Raw genomic sequence first — 16,872 nt, 5'->3', positions numbered from 1 at the left:
CTCCCATACATTATGTGTGTCAAATTGGATGGTAGCTAATCATGGCAATTCTTTCCACTAATTAGCATCACAACAGCAATACCTTGAACTATGACAGTTGACCCTTGCCCTGAGGCTGCAAACTCTCTTTTAGGTTTTAGAAAGTTGAACTGTTCACCCAACTACAAAATATGCAGTCACAAACGTAAAGAAACCCAAAAATAGAAATTAGCCACAGAAAACCCTCAAATAATCACTGACCCCTTTATTAGTAATACACACCTGTACAATCAATAGCATTCACAGTTATCAGTACAGCCAGTGTTACACAACCATAAGTTCTATTTTCTCAAATAAAACATAAATCCTTTCTCTGGTTTGATAATTGATACAACTCTTTGTCAACACTGTACACTTTTTAGATCAAAATTGTACATCGTTTGATATTCCCACAAATTTTAATAGTCAGCAAAGTTCATTCACATTATCCAGCAAAAAACAATTTGTTTTCAGAAAGCATAAAACCTTTGGCAGCTAACTATTGATTTTGTTCATGTACAAAAATTGACCTTCAAAAAGCTACTGTTGAATATTCATAAGTGTATGCCCCTAGAGAGTAAAACTGACTGGAAATAGCCTATTGTTGGCTCTGCAATATATTATATTCTGAATTCAAGGTTATATTCACTAAAACATCAGGAATTATGACATCACTCTACATGAAAGATTTGCTGAAAAATATATCAGACTGTATTACAGTGGAAAAATACTGTATTACAATGAAAAATTTACTGTGATATAGTGAATATCTCAAAATTTGTAACGGCAGGGCTGGAACTGATGCTAAGATACTTATCCTTGATAGGTGTATTTGAAGCGTCATCAATGCTCGCTGTCCACTTTGGCCTTGTGTCATAGATTTTACAGCAACCTACCTTACACAGCCTAATTGTCTGCCCAACATTATTAAATTTCACCACAATATTACTATTGTCTAATTCTATTTTTCATTGAAAACTAGATATCTTCACATGCATGAATGGCTAACTTTACTATAAATTATAAATACTGAAAATATTGTGACTGATGCATTACATGTATATCTCTCCTTCTCTCTGATTTTAATAGCATGAAAATAAAATGGGATTTTAATTTTACTAATAAATGCAATCGCAAGCATACTCATAAAAGTACTGTTTTTTCAGAGGACAGATAGTGAAAATATCAATGTGGCACAAAAGTGACTCAACATGAGTTAGCAGACTGCCATATTGTTACAATAGTCTGGAAAATTATCAGGCTTAGCTTAAAATTTAACATAATCAGAGTTTTGATAAGTTAATTTTAACCAGAGACTTTTTGGGTTTATCGGTAGTACTGTAGTTAACCTAAAACTGCGCAAGGATTGAAGGTATGATATTTCCCAGCTGTGTTGAAAGGTTTACATTTTCTGAGTTGTAAAGTTATACAATGGACCAGACAGGCTTAATATAGATGCATGGTATAATATCAAGGTTATTGATAAATCATTGTTTATTAACTAAACAATACACTGAAACAACAAATCATGAAACCTGACAATATCCTGTGCTGCCCCAATGACTAATTAAATGCAGGCCATATCCTATCAAATACAATCTGACATCCTGAAATGATTGAACATGAATTTTAAACAGTTTCAGTCAAAGGAAATTCATTTACATATTTTGATGATGTAAACCCACATTAATTTACGCACAGCAATTAATTCATGCTAGTCATAAGGAAATGGAAGACTCGACACATTTGTGAAAAAATTCATCAATTATCATATCTGCAGTCTCATAGGGACTTCACTAAGGTGCTGCAAAGCCACACTGATAATCAAATACTATTGATATCATAACACAGTTCAGATCAGGAAGAATTCAAATGCATCATGCTGCGTCTACACACACAGTTACAACTTTTACTTCTAATCAAAAGGTAAAAGAGAACTTTGAAGGTCACATAGGTCTTTGACCCGGATGTTTATTTTAGGATGTTATTTGACATAAGATATGCCCTAATCCCGGAGACATTGACATAAATGTCGCTGATTAATTAAATATTCAATGTTTTGAAGAAAAGGTTATTGACCTGCATAATGGGGTTAGTCATTGTCAATGTCAATGACATGTCCCTTCATGTCACAGTGCAAGCAGTTTAAATGTAATACATTAATATGAAAGTGAATATGATGCATTGATCAGAGTTTGTAAATTACAGAATATAATCCTTATCGAATTATGGAGCATTATCTGAAACAAACTACAGAGTATTATCCTAAGCAACTTTCAGAGAATTATCCTCAACTAATTACAGAGCATTATCCTAAACAAGCTGGCCATATTCTGTCGTAACTTGTATCCCCCAAAATCTCACCATGAATAAATGTACGACATTCTAGTAGCATAAAGTTTGAGAAAAATCAGTTCAGGCATTGCTTTGTTGTCGCACTGCACATTGGAATAAAATTGCCACAAGACAAAATTTCTTGACTGACAGCCATATTGGGATAACATCACCAAACAGTCAACATGAGTATGTATAACATAGGTTGATGTCCTTGTGTTACCGGTAGCTTCCAAAGAAATTGGTTCTGGAATAACTTGATGGTGCCACTGTGATAAAATTTGATATAAGATGTCCGACACGTTGATTATCATTTTACCCAACTCTATAACTCATAAAGAGTGAGGTTACAGTGCAATATTGTCATGAAATGGTTGAAGATATATGTACAAGTGGCTGTAAAGCATACATTTAATAAGTTGGTACCACTTATTAATATGATCTAGAGTTGGATATGTTACATGTAGTTCAATAGCACATTATATGACTTTGGCACTACAAATACTGGTACATACATGATTTAATATGGTGATCAACAATGCTATAACGGAATATTCATCAACAGAATGGTTGACTGATCAACACACAAAGGGAAACGAGATCGCAAAGACACAAATACTGTACCTTAAAGTCACTGTTGAAATGTTTTGAATCAAAATGATGATCATGTATGTATAATGCAAGGTTTGCAGATTGGACAAAATGAGGAACTATGGCAAACCTACTACTAATTGCGTCAAAGGACAATAACCTTCCTGTCTTGACGAGCTAATAAACAATACATGATCTTGTTGTGAATAATTAATTAACTCTGTGTTTAGCACCAGTTGACCTGTTTAAGAATGCACTAATAATTACAGCAGAAGAGCATTTCAAACATTATTTTTTGTTTTTTTGGAAATTCTACAGAATTTCTACAGTTCATTTTACATATTGTAATATTGGTAAATTAAACTTGAAAGTTTTCAACTGATTGTTGCTCCAAAGCAAGTGCACAAACAAACAAACATTACTCAGTAAAATTCAATTAAGAGAACAAATACAATGTTTTATGATTTTTCAAAAGGAAAAATAAGTGTTACAGCCAAATTTTCCTGAAAGATTGTGTTCTATTTTTACTCAGTTGGATGAATTAAATATTATTTACTTAGGAGGGAAACAGTCATATGCAGATATATTACATTTTATATAACTGTAAGGTTATAATTGTTATTGTATGTCTTACAAACATTTCTAAATATGAATTTATAAACCATAGTTACATTGCCATATTGTTTTCATCTACTTTTCAACATAATATTTCTAAGTCTGCAAGAAGTACAAAAGACCCCAATTTATGACATTTCATATTCATATTTTGAAAATCTCAAAATATGCCCTGGTACCATGATATGTACTACAAATTGCCATGACACAATTACTACAAACATGCCATGCAGTGAACATGTATATGTGAGAGAGAGAGAGTTAGAGAAAGACAGACAGACAAAGTCACAGAGGAAAATACAACAGGAAGTCAATAACCGGCATCATTTGTCCTATTAAAAAAACGCTGTTCTCAGAAATGGAACAAACCTACCGGTAAATGTGAGCTTGTACTGCATACACTGATAAGCTAAAATGCACTTTATTGACAATATCCACCTACAAGAATGAACATCCTGTCTGACATGAGGGTATAAGGTGACAGTTGTCAGTAAATCACATAATGAGGTCAAAGGTTAATGCTTGAATACTTGCAAGCATATATTTCCAAATACAAGTGGTATACATGGTATACTTACAGGGGAACTCACATGACCTTTGGTTTGCATAACAATGGCATGTCTTACTGGTGTCAGTACCTCTGATAATACATTCCACCAGCAGTTTCACATGCTATGCTCAACCAATTGTGTATGACAGCCTGACTTTTTTTGTCATTCCATTGAAATCTCTTTGCACAGTTAATTATCGGTTCAGTAGACATGCCAAACCACTTGTTTATAGGGAACAGTTTTGAGAACAAAACATTTGCAAAATACGGACTGTGCAATAAAAGGGTTATTCCTGTTGAACACTTACAGTTTATTTCTTCACATGGGATTTGTAAGAAGTTAGATCTGTGCTTCATAGAAAGCAAATGTACTGAACATGTCATACATAGTCACAACAATGTTCAACTGATATAAAATAAATGAGCATAAAAGTCAAAAGTCAGGATTTATTTCATATTTAAAACATAAAGGTCCTTTGACGATATTCTTTTGAAACTTTTAAAGTATATAATGTAGTGTACAATGTATTGGTGACAGGTTTATCATTTCAATGTTACATTTAATGTGTGATTTCACAAAAATCTCATGACCTGGTTGGAGGGATCTGACAACAAACCGACATTTCATGTTGAGTTCATACAAAGAGTACGATATGTTTCAGACAAAGCAGCCACCTTTGTATCAACATTGTTATCCGCATCATTCAAAGAAATTCCTATTTTAATCAGGATTTACCACTGTACTGTGGAACCATTTATTGCATACTGCAGTAGAGAAGTCAAACAAACAAACTTTAAATTCCTTAGGACACAAAAGTTGTTACATTTCACTACTACAAGAAGTGGCTCATTTTAGTTTTATAAGAGCTTGAAGCAATGGAGAAAACATTAACGGAAGGAAGGACAGCTGACTGGCTATTATAAGGTAGGGAAAAATCTCCATGAATTCCATGATATCAATACACCAAATTTCATCTCCATGAATTCCATGGTACCAACACACCAAATTTCATCTCCATGAATTCCATGGTACCAACACACCAAATTTCATCTCCATGAATTCCATGGTACAAACACACCAAACTTCATCTCCATGAATTCCATGGTATCAATACACCAAATTTCACCTCCGGGAATTCCATGGTACCAACACACCAAACTTCAAAGAAATCTGACTAGGAGTTTCTGAGATTCTCATTTCGACTACTTTATAAATAGGTTGGTACACATTTGTGCATTTTGGAACTAGCAGTTTTATTTGCATAAATATCCTAGCATCATCCCTTCATGCATCTTCACACTTAATACTGTGGTGATACGCGTGCTGGTAAATGGTTTTCAGCTTTTTGAAGACTATGGTCATAGCTTACACATGCACCATTACATACAGGCATAAACACAGAAGACGCATGCTGACTCAGTAGCTTTAAGTGCAACATATAGCGAGTAAATTTGAGATGAAAATTGTTCAAATGAAAATGTCTTGATATCAAGGCATAAACACTGAGACGTGATACACCACCTGATTTCAAACATGCAATATATATACCCTGCTAGTACGATCACCTTGAGACTATTAACCTAGTTTTATGAGTGATCAAAGAGACCTGATGGAGATTGGAAGCCAGTATAGCACGCTTTGTGGCTTTTTCAATTTAGTCCTTGGGAATTAGAATAAATCAGTCTTTAACAGATGAAACAGGACCTACACCATTGCTACACCAATTTCACCATAAATCACCCAGGATGTTGTGTTCTCAATAATTGGATGGGAGGAGATTATTCTAGGTCCAGTGTTTTTGTAACCACTTCAAAACTACTGGTAGTTGTGGTGTCACATAATGACACTGTTTCACAATTTCCACTACAGACAGACACATAGGAAGTCTTTTGTGTGGAACATGTCACTGTGCTGTCAACTGCTGTAATTGATCTATTGTCATGCAAATTACCTTTTCTTCTGAGTCTTCTTCACTTTAATGTGATCCCAAGGACAATTGTTTATTGGACTGTCTGTTTTATTTGCATTTGACAAATCTCTTGAACAAAGAGGCTTGGATCTCTACTAGAAGTCACACAATCTGTGACAAGTGGCCTCTTAATGTCAATATTCAAGAATTTCCTTGGAGACTGCCAAACTGTTTAAATTGGATTTCCCATGGAAAAGTCTAAGCAAAAGAATACTGCATAACCGTCTTCCAACACAGTACGTAGGTAAAATTGTTATGATTGACTGTCTTAAACATATCAATTGTGTTAAGCAACTGTAGGAAATATGGAGGAATTAGACAACAAGTCAAATCTCATGTGCTTATATGCTAACATCATATTTTCTTCCCTCATGCTAATTTTAAATTCAACAGTTATTTTAGTAAGATTCAATTTTAAAATTATTTTGCTACAATAAATGAAGATAATGTTCAACTTTCCAAGAACATTGTTAATTAATCTTCTTTTCTTCTCATTAGAATGTTATCATTAAGTAAGATTATTTGTGTTGCAGGTAAGAAACACACACAACTCTGAAATGTCTCATCATATTTTATAAACTTCTAGGTAGGCAGTGGAATCACACAGCTGCAATACAGAGAAATTTTGAACACATTCTCTAAAACATGAAACATGATTTTGAGTGAGAAAATTGGATGAGGTACACGTGTGTTATAAAACACATATTGAGTGGCCATATTTGGTTATAAAAAGCATCTGTTGTGTTTACTTCAGGCCTATAGTATGAGTCGCATAAAATTGTCTGCTTCCCGCTGCCTACAACCTCTTGAAACAAGACTGTTTTGGGATTACTCTAAGGCTCTCGTAGAAATAAACTTGTGCTATTGCCACGGTCCCTCTGTTACCCTCATCACCGGTCAGTGTGTATATACCAAAGATAGTTAATGGAGTGCTATGATAGTCATTTTCACACAGGAGTAACTGTTGGTTATTTTACAGTAGTATTATTTTCACATGTGACTTGGACATGGGGAGACTTTACCTGATTATGTCACAAGTGCTACCATCATTCAAGCTGTTGATAGAAACTACAGAAATATGAACCTTTTCATATCAAATTATCAAAAGAAAAAGATAGAGGAATATACCGTTACTACAAGCTTCAAATGAATGCATCATTATTTCTTCGATATAGTGTTTGTCGGTTTACAGTTCTGATGCAGACAGTGCAAGAGAAACACCGTCCATTGCAATTATTCATTCAATGACCACAAATTACAACTCACGTTGAAATACAGCTGTCTTTGAGGTGAAATCGAATCCATATCAATTTCAAAATCATAATCCAAAGCCACTTACACTGTCACCGAACAGACCACATTTTTATTTCTCCAGGGATAGCATTGTTTACCGAGGCTACTTGTAAGTTACATGTTGGTAATAAAAAAATCACTCACCCTTTACGATCCAGCAGAGTAAAATAAATTACATGTACAATTCTGTCAGTTCTGAGTCATTAAGGGACTATTGAATTTCTAAATAACTTGACACCTAACAAACTCACACTTTGTGTTTAAGACTGATACAAAGTGAGCACTCCAAGGCGAGCAACAGTACACTGTGTAAGATTAAAAGCTGATCCTTCATTTGAAGTGTTAGGTAGATGCTGCAGTATCAGCCAAGAACCTGAATAAGGCAAGAAGCATTTTGCAGCTATATCAGTAAATGCTGATGTGTGGCAATATTATTTATGTGGTGCACAGACCCAGTATCCTGATTTGCATAAGAATTCAGGATCCATAAATACCATTGGAAATATGGTAAAGCTGTACAAAAGTCTCACTCCAGGGGCTATAATGGAAGTATACAAACAAGCAATAATTCTGTCCAAACAAAAATCTTATCACGTTGTGTTCAATTTCCACACTTTTTGTAATTTTTAAGTAATGGTCAGAAAATCATTTGGTTTGGAACTCCTCTAGTGAGCTTGGTATTTAAAAAATTTCACCCCTTACAAGTGAGACAAACAACAGCACCTAGAACAATTGCCTAAATGTCAAAAATAAAATTCTCCTCAAAACTGGAAAAGTAAAATGAAAAACTCTGCTTAAATATGATCCTCTGAAACGTTAATTTGTAGTGGACTTGGTATTTCCATATTTCAAAGACAGGCTACTTTTTGGCCAATCTTGGAACAAGTTTCTAAAGTGAACTGGTGGGATGTTGTAATTGGTTACAAGTAATCATGCTAGCATTCTAGATGAACAATAGCCGTCCAGCAGACGTGGTAGATACCACCATACTGAAATGTATGTTATAAATGTAATAAATCACTGATAAACATGACATCTATGATTATAATTTTATAACTGGATCATATTATCCATGCTGTTGCTGATAAACTTCCTAAGAGGTCTTTGTGTCTGTACATCATTATGTAGGTATGCAGTAAATATTCATCTACATTGTAATATTAAATTCTTACTGTAATCTAGGAAACCTTTTGTTTTTTCAAAACTTATCACCAAAAGACCACAGCTTGAGACATCTTAATTTCATATTTTTTATAAATCTTGACGTGATAATTTGCAGAGTTTCATTTTCAAATACCACTGAATAACATAAATTCTTGATTCAGAAATTAATATAATTCTTGAAACTAGATCTAAAACTTATTGTAAAGGGATTCAGTTTACCATGAACAGTGCATGAAAATGTAGACTGGCATATATATAATAGCCTACTACACATCAACAGAGAGTAAATCTCATTTGACAGTTGACACTTTTCAGATTTGAAACAATAAACATACATGTACTTATGCAGAGTAGGGGACAAGGTCAACTCAGGTCAGAACTCTGTACCTCACAGTATTTCTCTTTGTATCAACGATGCAACTTTTGAATTTGAAATCTATAACAGTGAATGTAAAGGTGAAATAGTTAGAGTACTAGCACTTCAGTTGGTGATACTGTGTTCATTTCAATGTGTCCATATCAATCATGGCTGCATTATGGATAGATTCAGAAATAATAGAATAATTTCAGTGGTTTAACTTGTGCACTTTATTGCCAATGTCAATAAATGTACCATGGTTTCAGATTTCTCCCTTTTATCACATCAATAAATCACACACATTATTCCACAATGGTAGCCTTGCAAATCAGCTCATAACCTCTTTGACTAGTTCCATTGACTTTATACCTAGCACTGAACACCTTTGGTTAATAAACCTGTGTTGCATCGATTTGCTCACTTTAACTGCTTGTTCTATGGATTCAGCAACTATCATTGGTGAACAAATACAGTTTATTGTTTACATTGACAATGCAAGGTCACAAAAACAACTTTTCCATATTTTTTGATCTGTTTATGGGTAAAAACAGTCAAAATTGACAGTCTTTAAGTTTTGTAATCTGCATCTTCTAAATTTTGAAAAATAGAGCTTATCATCTGCGATTAATTTACTGGTACATTCATGTTTTCTACTGAGAGTTCAGCCGGCCATTTTATGCATGTATATATAACTCTTGTAACGGTATGTCTGATAATTTATGATGTTTACCATCATGCATATCATTGTAAAAATAGCTACACTGGCAATCAACAAGAATCTCTACACATCTACGGTATTGAACTAATATGGTATCAACATAGTATTTATGCAAGAAACACATATTTTGCACCTGATAAAGTACTATTGTAAGCAGTTATATGTTCATTCATATGGGTGTACTGCCTGATTGCATCCTGTACAATTTAAAGAGAAAATTTTGTTTTTTACTCCAAATAGATTATGCCAAAACCACCTGACACGAATTCACTTCATGTACTAAGTTTACCATGATCCTTGATACACTTATGATAATTTTAGAGAACAACTGAAGCAAAATTTCTATGCCATATATTGGTCAGAAATGAAATTGAATTAAGAATAGTACGCACTGAGTATGGCAATGTTATTATTTCTCATAGAGAGCATATGGATTTATTGAGATTATTTGACCATGTTTACTTTCTCACACTGATCGAAAGGGGTTAAAATAACAATTGCATTGTGCAAATATGCCTAGAAAATTGAATATACAACAAACCACACTGCTATTGACTTTTTGAGGTCGGCATCAGATGGCTATGGACAATACAAAAATGTACAATTCCTGTTTTCTGATCTTTGATTCTTATAACAGTTGGAATGTAGCTGAGCTGTTTGAATGCAGGACTTAACAAATATGGCATCCAAGGTGATAATAGGGTTACACTGGAGCAAGGGTGAGGTCACCAAATTCACAATTAGAGTGAAACTGAATGCATTTGAGAATGTCAGTAACAATGTGGTGACACATGCCTATTAGCATAGACCCTAGTCCTGCCTTCCCTCTAGTCTGTGCTATTAGTCAGTGAATTGAATTCAACAACAATACAATAGAGAGTGAAGCAGGCACATTTTAAAGCTCTTGGTGTAAGAAAAATTTTTACTGTCTTAGTTTTTCCAGAATCGAATTTTTTTTTTCTCCACAGAGTAAGCACAGGGATGGCAGCCATTTTGAATTTCAAATACTAGTATTGGGTAAATCTTGGGTAATTTGTTTCTCCAGAGCCAAAATTTGTACGGGGTTCCCCAATTTTTATTCTTGATTTTGGAAGAGAATAGTCGAAAGATTCTTGAAGAAAGTTTTAGCAAAAGTTTAAGTCTTTCACTTTCTAGGCACATATTACTTTAAAACTAAAAATTAAATGGACCATGTTAATTTAACGTTGAAATTCAATTTTGATGTTCTTGAATGCAAATTTTAGTCAGAGTGAAAAGTCATCTCTAGCTTTTATAGTGGTTTGTGAACTTTATACAAATCTTCAACTGGTTATTGTAACGAGCATTATTTTTAGATCTTTGTAACATATTTGATACTGCTGCAAGTATTTGATGTAAATTCTATTATATCAAACCACTATATGGATGGCACAAATGCAGAGATCTGATTGGTTGAGACGTGAAAAGATAGACATGTGCCAGCTTTCGGCAAGAGGAAAAATCCTTTTTTGATATTCTATGCCAGAATTTGAATATACTGATATGATATACTAGTGATAGCAATAAATCACACCCAGCGATGGTATACCATGAAGTTTACTTCATATATGCACTCGCAATTGCTCATGCATATGTCGTGAACTGGTCAAAAGCTCGTGGTATACCATCACTGGGTGTGCTTTATTGCTTATACACATTCTCATCATGTACATGTAACTGATGAAGCTCTATTAAAACCCGATCAATGATTATCATTGATCCTTACAAGTATGTTGACCGCCATTAGAACAGACACCATTGAATATTATTGCTATGTACTGAATATGCTAAACTTTGTAATTACAGTAACAGTGAAAATAACTTGACCGTTGATTTCCTTTTCTAAGACACACCAGCAAATGCTGGTGCCACATATATACATCAGTGATAAATGACACTGTTATTTCAAAAGTGGGTCACCAAGTCTTTGCCTGTGGGAAGTAAACTTTGACACACAAATTGAAACATGCTTGATGCCAAGGAAAAAGCATGATGCTCTACACAAAGCTATCTGTGGATCATTTGGTTCTCTATATCAAATTTTTCATTGTAGATACACAATGTGTATGGACATAAACCACACATTAGAACACCAAAATATCAACCAACCTGGACTGAATGATGAGGCAAAGTAAGCTGAGTTTAACAGATGGGGATTTCCAAACCGTTTGACTTAAATTCTATTTTCGTTGATGATGAAAGTCAGCTTGGTCGTTCATGTTCCTACTGGGCACGCAACATTTATCCGTCCGATATGCAACTAACGCAACCGGACAGATCGAAATGATGTACGTTTAATTTGCAGTTCTTCGCTGGTACAAATGGACAGGGGCCGTTATCGTCTACTATGGAAGTGTCGTCGGACACTTTCACTGGAGGCGATCCCACTTAAAAGATTGGCGACACCAGAAGAGACTTCAAACAGACTAGACAACTGATTCGAGCAGAATGTACAATTCCTTACCTTGTTGTGTCTGAAAAGCGATGTCTAATAACGTAGAGTCCTGGGTACTGGCAGCATACCATGTGATCTCTTCACGCCGGATTTAGTCAATTTACGTTACAAGAATCGCTCACAGTATAGCGGAACACACACCCAATGCATTGGCTATAAATGATTGGCACGCAATCACGTTCGTTCCGGATTATTGCTTCACGGCAGAAGAAATGACAATGGTGTATTGCCACCGGGACCGGTCTGTCATCGATCACACTGTCTTTGAATTACGCAAGACGAATGACACTTTGGTAGAACTTCAAGGTTGATCTGAGGGTCAACAACTGAGCCGACCAGTATGTATGTCCTGCATTCGCTATCTTGTGAACTAAATAAATGTGGGTGAAATTTGTCATCTGACTGCAAATATGCGCGTGCGTTCTGACCCCACTCTGACCTCAAATATTCTGTCTCAGCATTTATATGAGATTGACTGGAGACATCCGAGCTCGCGCCGGATTTTGCTGAAGTGAGCAGCTTTACATTGATAGGTGAATGGCATGGACCTCTCCTGACAGGCATTTGATCAGTGAAACTTCCAGACGTCAGGTGGTGTTGCTAACGTGGAGTGAGGGGTTAGTTTACGAGACACGGTACCGTGAACAAGCACCATCATTAGTTTTGTTGCGTAGCAACCAGACGAAATGAAGAAGAGCGCCACAAAGAGAAAAGGGAAGGGGAAAGGAGCAAGCAATTCCGAAAGTGGAGACTTGACCTTGTCCAAAAAGCTAAAGTTAATCAGCGAGAAACGCACTCTAAGTTCCACTGGCAAAGAATGTGCAAGAATGCCCAAAGAATTTTTCGAGAAACCATGTGTTGACTTGGCAAAGGCACTTCTTGGGAAAATTCTGGTGAGGAAGCCCGACTCTGGTGATAGAATAGCCGGTAAGATTGTCGAAGTGGAAGCTTATTTAGGTGGTGAAGACAAGGGAGCACACTCTTATGGTGGAAAGAAGACACCAAAAAATGCTGCAATGTTCATGGCACCAGCTACAGTGTATGTGTACTGGATCTATGGTTCATATTCTTGTATTAATATTTCTAGCCAAGGTGAGAAACCACGAGGATGGCACTCAATTATTAACAATTATTTACATCATAATTGTACAGTTTGAAGTTAATCCCACAGTTTGCTTCGCAGGAAGCACATACTTTTATGTAAATTATTTGCGGTTGTATAATTTCTATTCAAAGGTTGTATATGGACATTCAAGCCCATCTTGTATGTACCAAGGTATAGGTAAATGTATATGAGTAAGGTACCTAGTTCAAAGTTTAAAGGAAAGAGTTTCATATTATAAGTTTGTTTAGAATCAAGTGATCATTATTGGGTCAGTGAATTCAAATTAATCCAATATTATTATTGGTTCTCAAACACTTTGTAGCAATGTACAGAGTGAGTAACGTGCCTACATTTTCTACTGATGCTTGTATACTGACCTACTCTATCAATGGGTGTATTTCTATGCTACCACATTTCAGTATTCAACATGACAACAAAGTGCATACAATATACTCTATTGTTATGTACAGCAGTTTTTGTAAACCCTTTGAAAAATCGACCTTTCAATTTGGCAGTTGCAATGTTGTACAGCAAATCATGGCCTGAAATAAAAATATGCGTTTTTTAAGAATTTAACTCCAGTATGGCTGCACTGATTCATACAATATGAGAAAAGTTATCAAGTAACGTCTTCATTCATGAGGTTCAAGTGCAATGACAACATAACAGTCAATGCTTTCTTTGTGCTTTATGGATTATAATGCTGCTGTACAAGTTGTCCTACATTTATGACGCTATCCTTAGCATGGTAATGGTGTTGGGAAGCAGGATATTATCAAAAATATGACAAAGTACCTTAAATATAAAGTAATAATAATTGTCGCTTTAAGTTTCATACAGCTCTGAAGTTTCATATGTCTGAAGATTGCAAGATGCATGAAACTTTATTCCACTTTGATGTCAGATGAGTTTTTGCACACCATGCATGAGTTACACAGGTTTCTCTGCTAATGTATTGCAAGTGATGATAACCTGAAACTAATAGACCTCTGGCAGGCCTTCTGAAAACTAAATAACTCACATAGTCATTACAGCTAAAAGTAGACAGGCTATCATACAGAGTTTTGTCATTGACCTTGAAGTTAAGCCATGATGCATCTTGTCAATCTTGGGTTCATTTCCCTTTAATTCCACATTTGTTTACTTTATAACAAATATAATAAAGTTGAGATTGTGATTTGAAGTGATTGTGATGCACCAGTTTTCAACAATGAGTAAAGTGAAATGAGTATGTGCCAATATGATCAAAACCATCCATATTAAAGAGACAATAGCTGTAACTTTCAATGATATTTTTGATCCATAAAACAATTACATTTCTGTCTTCTTCTTCATTTCTGAAATATTGTAAAGTGAACTGTATGCAGTGTTATTGATGACAAGTGAATTCAAGTACAGAGAGAAATTCTATCGTCGACAGTAACATCAGACATTCCACACATTGATGACTTGATGACTTGAATGCAAAGCATTTTTACATGATTTTTGGGAGTAGAAGAAACTGTATCCAGAACAAAATAACCAGAACATTCATTAACAATTACAGCTCATAGGCAAGCTTTACAGAGGGGGCTACATTCTGTGAAAATGTTCTGACAGTTTTTTGTATGTTAACTGTCAGTAAATATTTTCATGTTTTATTCTGCTTTCCCCGTTAATGTGTTTCAGTCAGGACAAAAGATCCAGACTTCCTGGTTCTCTTGCAGAATAGTTGTAAATTATGTTTTGAATACAAAAAACTCCAGAACTTTGTAATGGGTGTCACCATAGTAATAAAGTTTCAGATGAAAGACATAAGTATAATAAAAACAAGTATGATACCAGCATGTGTGTAATCTTTTGCTTTGTATTTTCAACAGGTGATGGAGCTGCTGTCCTGATCCGTGCCATAGAGCCTGTAGACGGAAAAGACAGGATGCACACAGCAAGGAGTGCAAAAAGAAAAGAAGGAGCAAAGCCACTGAAAGACCATGAACTTGGAAATGGGCCATCAAAGTTATGCCAAGCAATGATGATTGACAAGCCAACTTTTAATGAGAAGGATCTAACAGATTGCAAGACTCTGTGGCTGGAGAATGGAGACAGTGTCGATAAAGAAATTGTGTCGTGTTCCAGGATTGGTATTGACTATGCTGAAGAGTGGGCTTCAAAACCTTTGCGGTTCTACATCAAGGGAAACAAGTGTGTGAGTGTTAGAGATAAGAAAGCCGAGGAAAATGAATCTTGACTCAGAGGGGTGAAATAGTATCCATGTAGAAATGTCTGGCTGATAAATACTGAAATATAAAACTCTTACACATCTTGCAATTTCCGAGAAATGAAAGCGTCTTTCATGACTCAGGTCAAAAAATACTTTTTACCGATAGTAACCCGCTTGGCAGTACACAAACACACAAACTGAGCTTGTTTTGTAGTTTCTCTATCAAATTTGTGCTTCATGATAACTTTGGTTCTTGATGACTTTGTTTTTGAGATCCAAAACTTTGAATAGCAAGCTTTCAGTTAACTCAGCTTTGATTTTCTGAAATTCTTCATAAATTTTTGATTTGTAGTTTCACATGAATCAGGTGATTATGGTAAACAGCACTCTATAAATGTCAATGGTTTTGTAGCATTTTTCATTCAATATGGATTGAATTTTTGAAAAATTCAACAGTACTTCATAACTTGGAAGAGATAATTTACACAAATCAGAGCTACAAATTTTCGTATTCCACCATTAGCCAATCAGCAACACTAACAATTGTCAGCATCAGTATGTTTTGAAGTCTTATTGTAACCTTGACTTGCTGTGTCCAGATTCAGCTTATTTAGCACTTAACCCCAGGGGCATTGTCTGAAATGGAAGATAAGACATTATTACATGCAATACAATATTATGGACTGATTGAGCAGTTTAACAAAATTTTGGTTGACTCCTAGTGGATCCATCGTGTATTTTGAGTGTGTGAGCCAATGCTGTCAACAGTGAATTCAAGAACTCAAAGATTTAAAGATGAAGATTATAAAAGTTGTCAGACATGCATGTATATTTGTTTCTTATTTTTTTTTAAAGTGTCCTGAGTAAAATCATCAAGGACAAATTAGAAGAAAAAGTCAGGAATAAGATCGAAAACTCTACTTGTTACCAAAAGAAATTAAGTTGCAAACAGGGTACACCAAGGTTTGAATACATATTTTATCATTTTATGTAATTTTTTTAATGATGTGAAACAATGATATTAGGATTCTATGGCATTCCTCACATAATTGAAGTCACAACTGAGATATACTAAGTGCCATAAATAGAACAAAATTTTACAAATGAATTTATGACAGTCAACAGAATTTGACACTTAAATGAATTGTAGAAAGAATGTACAGGGTGAAATTTGTTGATGAGTTTCTGTTTATGCACACTGCAATGACAGTATAATGGTGTTGTGCCATGTGTATCACTCAACAGAATAAATGATTTTATGATAATTGTTTGATGAACAAAGTAATATAGAATTGAGGGGTTTTAGTCGAACTTTCTGAAACTTTATAAAACTGAAATTCCACATCTGTGCATAATGAAAAGAGATTTGCAAATGTTGGTATAAAAGATATACAGGTAGTTAAAAGTACATGAACAAGTAGCAGATGTTTATATAAGAAGATAAGTTGTTGCTTCAGTCCTTTCTCTGACCGGCCCTATTTAC

At 34.9% G+C, this 16,872-nt stretch overlaps 2 protein-coding genes across 3 annotated transcripts in view; one reads left to right on the top strand and one right to left on the bottom strand.

Annotated features, from left to right (window-relative positions):
• Nucleotides 1–12,284, bottom strand: part of LOC139152041 (inactive rhomboid protein 1-like) — a 31,124-nt gene extending 18,840 nt beyond the window's left edge. For both annotated transcript variants that reach the window (XM_070725127.1, XM_070725128.1), the window contains exon 1: nucleotides 12,094–12,284. The gene's annotated coding sequence lies outside the window, so the exon portion shown is untranslated. The remainder of the gene's footprint in view (nucleotides 1–12,093) is intronic.
• Nucleotides 12,285–12,442: 158 nt separating this feature from the next.
• Nucleotides 12,443–16,654, top strand: LOC139152042 (DNA-3-methyladenine glycosylase-like). Its single transcript, XM_070725129.1, has 2 exons — nucleotides 12,443–13,176; nucleotides 15,049–16,654. The coding sequence occupies exons 1-2, from the start codon at nucleotides 12,771–12,773 to the stop codon at nucleotides 15,414–15,416; spliced, it is 774 nt and encodes a 257-aa protein (XP_070581230.1). The 5' UTR covers nucleotides 12,443–12,770; the 3' UTR covers nucleotides 15,417–16,654.
• The last annotated feature ends 218 nt before the right edge of the window (nucleotides 16,655–16,872 follow it).

Source organism: Ptychodera flava, chromosome 15 (assembly GCF_041260155.1).
Source record: "Ptychodera flava strain L36383 chromosome 15, AS_Pfla_20210202, whole genome shotgun sequence".
Lineage (NCBI taxonomy): Eukaryota > Metazoa > Hemichordata > Enteropneusta > Ptychoderidae > Ptychodera > Ptychodera flava.
Note: the sequence above shows the minus strand (reverse complement) of the source record. Positions and strands in the feature narration are given on the sequence as shown.